At 41.3% G+C, this 5000-nt stretch overlaps 1 protein-coding gene across 1 annotated transcript in view; it reads right to left on the bottom strand.

Moving 5' to 3' along the window:
• The window catches only part of LOC117559534 (calcium-activated potassium channel subunit beta-4-like), a 15321-nt gene extending 10440 nt beyond the window's left edge, over nucleotides 1-4881 (bottom strand). The window contains exons 1-2 of the mRNA XM_034236323.1: nucleotides 4580-4881; nucleotides 1-84 (exon numbers count right to left, since the gene is read on the bottom strand). The exon at nucleotides 1-84 is cut by the window's left edge and continues 87 nt beyond it. Of these exons, the coding sequence (XP_034092214.1) occupies nucleotides 1-84; nucleotides 4580-4744 (249 nt within the window). The 5' untranslated portion in view covers nucleotides 4745-4881. The remainder of the gene's footprint in view (nucleotides 85-4579) is intronic.
• Nucleotides 4882-5000: the final 119 nt, after the last annotated feature.

Genomic DNA, 5000 nt, shown 5'->3' with positions numbered 1-5000 from the left:
GGGATATAAAGACGTTCCCTTACAGTCTGCTCCGCACGTGAAAATACACTCGAACATCTCCTCCGGACGCAGCACCGACACCACCTGCAGAGAGAAGCACATTTAATATACTTCATTTTGTATTTATTCCCTGTAACATGGGAAATACTCAAACAATACAGCAACGTCCATCACTACCTTAGCCACTGTTAGCAAGACACAGCGAATGCCAATCCCTACTTTACTACTACTTTCAACCAGAGTCCTGCACGGGTCTGATTTTCAAGACCCGCTCCCGCCCCGCACCCGTGACGTGCAATACCGAACCCGCCCCGCTACCCGCACATATTGCCAATTAGTTCCGCAACCCGACCCGACCCGTCGGCACAAGATCCGCAACCCGACCCGAAGCCGCATATATGAGCAGTGAAAACGTGCAATTATTAACACACGCAGTTGCATATTTGTCTCAAAAAGCGTGGGATGTTGGTTATTTTCTCCATCTAGGAACCAAAAGCCTCCAGACGTTGGATTTCGCTCTTGAGGAAGTGTTATTGAAAATGCTGTATTCTCCGCTAGAGCTTCACCTCAGCCATTTCGAATGTGGCGCGCTCAGAAGCAGATTGATGCGCTGCAGAGGTTATGATTATGCGCGGTCCCGCGGGGGAGAGGTCTGAGGATTTTAAACATTAAGCTAAATTATCATTATTTTAATATATTTATTATGCAACATCCGCGACCCGACCCGCATCATCTTTGTTTTACCCAGAACCTAACCCGGAAAAAAGCGTTTGAAAAAATACCACCCGCGAATCACCTTTTTTGCGGGTACCCGACTCGATGCAGGACTCTGCTTTCAACACAATATTGACCATTGATCCATCGCTAAACCCCTTCCCACTGAAAGCTAATCTAATGTTAGCTTCACACTCATCAGCAAGACACAACATTTAGTTTTGCCACTTTTCCAGTTAGGAGGAGGTGTCTCTTTTCAGTCTCTAGCCTGATCCTGCTCTAATGTCAACGCTAACGTTAGCATGTCGGGCTAACTAGCTTCTCAATGGATCAGTCGATGACGCAAATGTGTTTTATTTGGGGGCTGATCATTTTTTTAGCACAACATCATGTATGTAGACATCCAGTGCATATTTAAGCTTTTTAGTGTTTACGTTTACAAATAAGTAGCATTTTCCACCAACTCATGGCGCTATCGTTAGCTTCATTAGAGCTGTCATTGCAGCTTTTGCTAAATATTGTCTCAAATCAAGGAGCCATTTATCAAACTACTATTGATCTTGATGGCAGATCTGAAACTGTATTAATATGTGAGCAGATGTGAGGGATTTATGTTAAAAACTGATTTGTGGCTGCATTTCTTCCTCCTCTTCATTAAAGGACTTCAATAGCAGCCGCAGGCAACAAAACAAATATCAACACACAAGCAATCTGCACAGATCTGATGAAAGTCTGACCTTCCTTCATCACTCAGAGAGGCTCATAAAGTCCAAGTATTGTGATTGATGAGATATTAAGCTGCAGATTAGAGGATGACGGAGTGAGTTTGTGATTGAAAGACAGGAAGAAACAACAACAGGCGTCCACTCTCTGTAATGCAGCGAACAGATGCAATAAACTAACAGCAGAATAAATCAAGCCGGCGGGAAATTCATCATCCGCCGAAAAGAGCCGGCCGTGATTTATTTCAGAGAAAACTCCTTGAAACGCAAACAGTTTTAATAATCCACAGTGCTCAGTGACGCAGCGGAGGACAAGAAACACACTTAGTATTGACCGTAAAAACATACTCAAAGAAATTACGTCATAAAACTCAAGGTTTCTGCCACAAAGCTAAAGGTCATGACTTCCTTCTGCTACCACGGGAAATATATGATTGATGTGAGCCAGACAGGGGGGGTTAAAACATGTCATATAATTTAATTTACCGTAACGATTCCCAGCACGTATTGACCGAGGCCCCTTTCAAAACTCTGATGATTTAACGTTCAGAAAGCTCTTTATTTTTCTCATACTGCCTGTGCTGCAGCACCTCTTTTCACCCTCTGTCTGAAACCAGAGCCCACTCTGCTCTGATTGGTTAGCTCGCAATAGAGTGGCAAAGTCCCTCCCCTGCCAGGGGACCTCCATGGGACCTTATTTTGAAAAAAGTATGTATTGAAGTCAATGGAGAGAGAAAGATTATCTTTCAATCCCGTTTGAATTGTGCCACAAATTACACATATGATGTTTGTCAATTTAAAAGATAATTTTGCAAGTCAAAAAAAAAAAGTGTCGTAAAACTGTGAAGTAACACTTTGTTTGTGCTCAATGAACTACATCTCTGGTCTCGCAGAACAACACACGTCACCAAGATGGCCATCACTACTGTCTTGTCAACAAAACGATTGCCTACCCTCACTATCACCACAATGAAACACCTCCAGAAGAATGTCAAGCAAAGCTGCCTGCCTGCCTTCCTTTGATTCTCTCTGAACTGCCTGGTCTAGATAGCGTGAAGTAGAAAAGATCGCCGATGCTAATGTAGCGTTAGCATTTCTCCCCCGGGCTTAAATTGTGTATTATAAAACGATCACACCGGTGACAGTACTCTTCAAAGGGTTCACGAAATATGACTACTACTCTTACTGTTTAACATGTTGGGTCATTTTGAGTCACTTGATGTTAAGGCTAATACAAATGACAAGGCTGTAATGCTAACTAACGTGCTAGCTACTAGCTAGGTAGCTAACTTGATCCAGCCACTCCTGGTCCTTTCATCAGACGGGAAGCGAAAGAACGAGCAAGACCCATTGCTGGTATGATAACAACCTGGTACTAAGCACACAGGCATCTTGTTAAAGTTATCTTATCTTAGCCAGCGCCATATAGATAGATTATATCTATATGGCGCTGATCTTAGCTATCTCTTATTGGAGCAAAACGATTGTGACATCACTTACGCGACTCTGGGATTTGTAGTCTTTCTAGTTGCGTATTTTTCATTGTCTTATATTTCAACAGTTTTACGACAAACTGTGACTTTTTTGACATGGAAATTATTTTTTAAGATTGACAAACATCATATGTGTAATTCGTGGCACAATTCAAACGGGATCGCAAGATAAGTTTTCTCTCTCCATTGACATCAATACATTATTTTTCCGAAATATATGTTCCGTAGTGATGTCAATGCGTTCAAGAACTTTGGGATTTTAACCATTTGCAGACCATTTACATGCACTAAACCTATAGGACACACTAGAGGAAACATGTGGTGTGTTTACTTTACTAATGTATATTGCAAAACCTGCACCAAGCTGTGTTGTATGATGAAAATGAAATACTCTTGAACATTGTAAGCTCTACGGTAAATAAAGAAACACAAAATAACCCCTGAGAGGTGAGGCTGCACTTTTACCTTTACTACTACTAAGTAACATCTACTAATCTGGACACCGATAACGATATTACAGTTTATTAATACTGCTGCTTTTAATAACAACACGCCGCTACTTCCAATAAAATAATACTTCAACTGTTTTATCTTTATGCAATCCTAAAATACATGTATTCGACAACAACAAAGACAACAGCCTCATAATACTCACTATCTCAAAACTACCCATTTACACATGATATTACAAATACTACTAATGCTCTTTACGCAGATAGAGACCCTACTTATACAAAAGTCCATATGACAACACAAGGCTCTACATATCACAAAAATAACACATACAATACCACAATTATAAATACACGACTGCAATACGCTGCACAACAATAGATGGAAAGAAGACTGGTAAAAATAACACTAGTATAAAGACTTTATTACTAAAAGCAAAAGAATAACAACATCCATAGTGATTCAAACTGTGGACCCCATTAATACTAAAACACAACTATGACTACGACTGCTCTTAATAACAACAACAGTAATTGTTGACAACAACAAAGCCCAAACTACCACTACAATAATAATACAACGTATATTAATACCACAATAAAAAACACACCACTATAAGAAGTTACTATTACTTATCATAATTACTATTAATGGAAAAAAGACGAGTAAAAACAACAAGGAGCATTTTTACCTACTCTTCTTCATCCTAGTCTAATTAGTTTAAATTAAATTAAATGGCTTAAAAACTGCTTTTAAATATAATCCTGTATACGCGTAGACCCGAGTATTACCACTAATGACATAAACACAAATACTATCTACTACTACGACTGCTCCTAATAACAATAGCTAGGAGGAGATTTTTAACAACAAGGCCCTTACTAGCAATATAATAACATGTACAACTATTTTTTTAACCACAATAACAAACACAACACTAATAAGTTTCAGAACTACTAATGTGCGACTGCTCTTAATAACACCTACATTGTTGGGCCCTTACTAACAATACAACAGCAAATACAACTTATATTTCTTACACAATAACAAAGACACGATTGTTATAAGTTTCACAACTACTACTGTAAAAACCTTGCTAAAAAAACCCCACTAAAAACGGTAGTATTTCTCTCTCCTCCTCCTCCTCCTCCTCCTCCACAGATCAGCGGCTGCTGCCCGCTTCTCTCCCCGCCTCACCGTGCAGTTTGCCGGCTTGCTCTGCAGGCTTTGCAGCGTGGGGCTCAGCCAGCAGAAGCCCAGGATGAAGAGGCTGAGGATCCCGCAGGCGATCAGGAACAAACCCAGCCGGATGCTCTTGTCCTCGGCCTCCGAATACTCGTAGGAGACGCGGATCTTCGCCATGCTGAGTCCGGCGAAGAGCTCCAGTCCGCCGGCATGGAGAGGAGCGGAGCACCGGCGGAGGAGAGGAGGAGGAAGAGGAGGACGAGGAGGAAGAAGAAGAGGAAGAGGAGGTGATGTGTGTGTGTCAGCTGCTGAGGAACTGTGGAGTTTTAACACTGATCTCTCTCTCTCTCTCTCTCTCTCTCTCTCTCTCTCTCTCTCTCTCTCTCTCTCTCTCTCTCGTCTCTCTCTCTCTCTCTCTCTCCTATCCTCTCTC

Source organism: Gymnodraco acuticeps, unplaced genomic scaffold (genome assembly GCF_902827175.1).
Source record: "Gymnodraco acuticeps unplaced genomic scaffold, fGymAcu1.1, whole genome shotgun sequence".
Taxonomy (NCBI): domain Eukaryota; kingdom Metazoa; phylum Chordata; class Actinopteri; order Perciformes; family Bathydraconidae; genus Gymnodraco; species Gymnodraco acuticeps.
The sequence above is the reverse complement of the archived record's forward strand: the minus strand, read 5'-3'. Positions and strand labels throughout refer to the sequence as shown.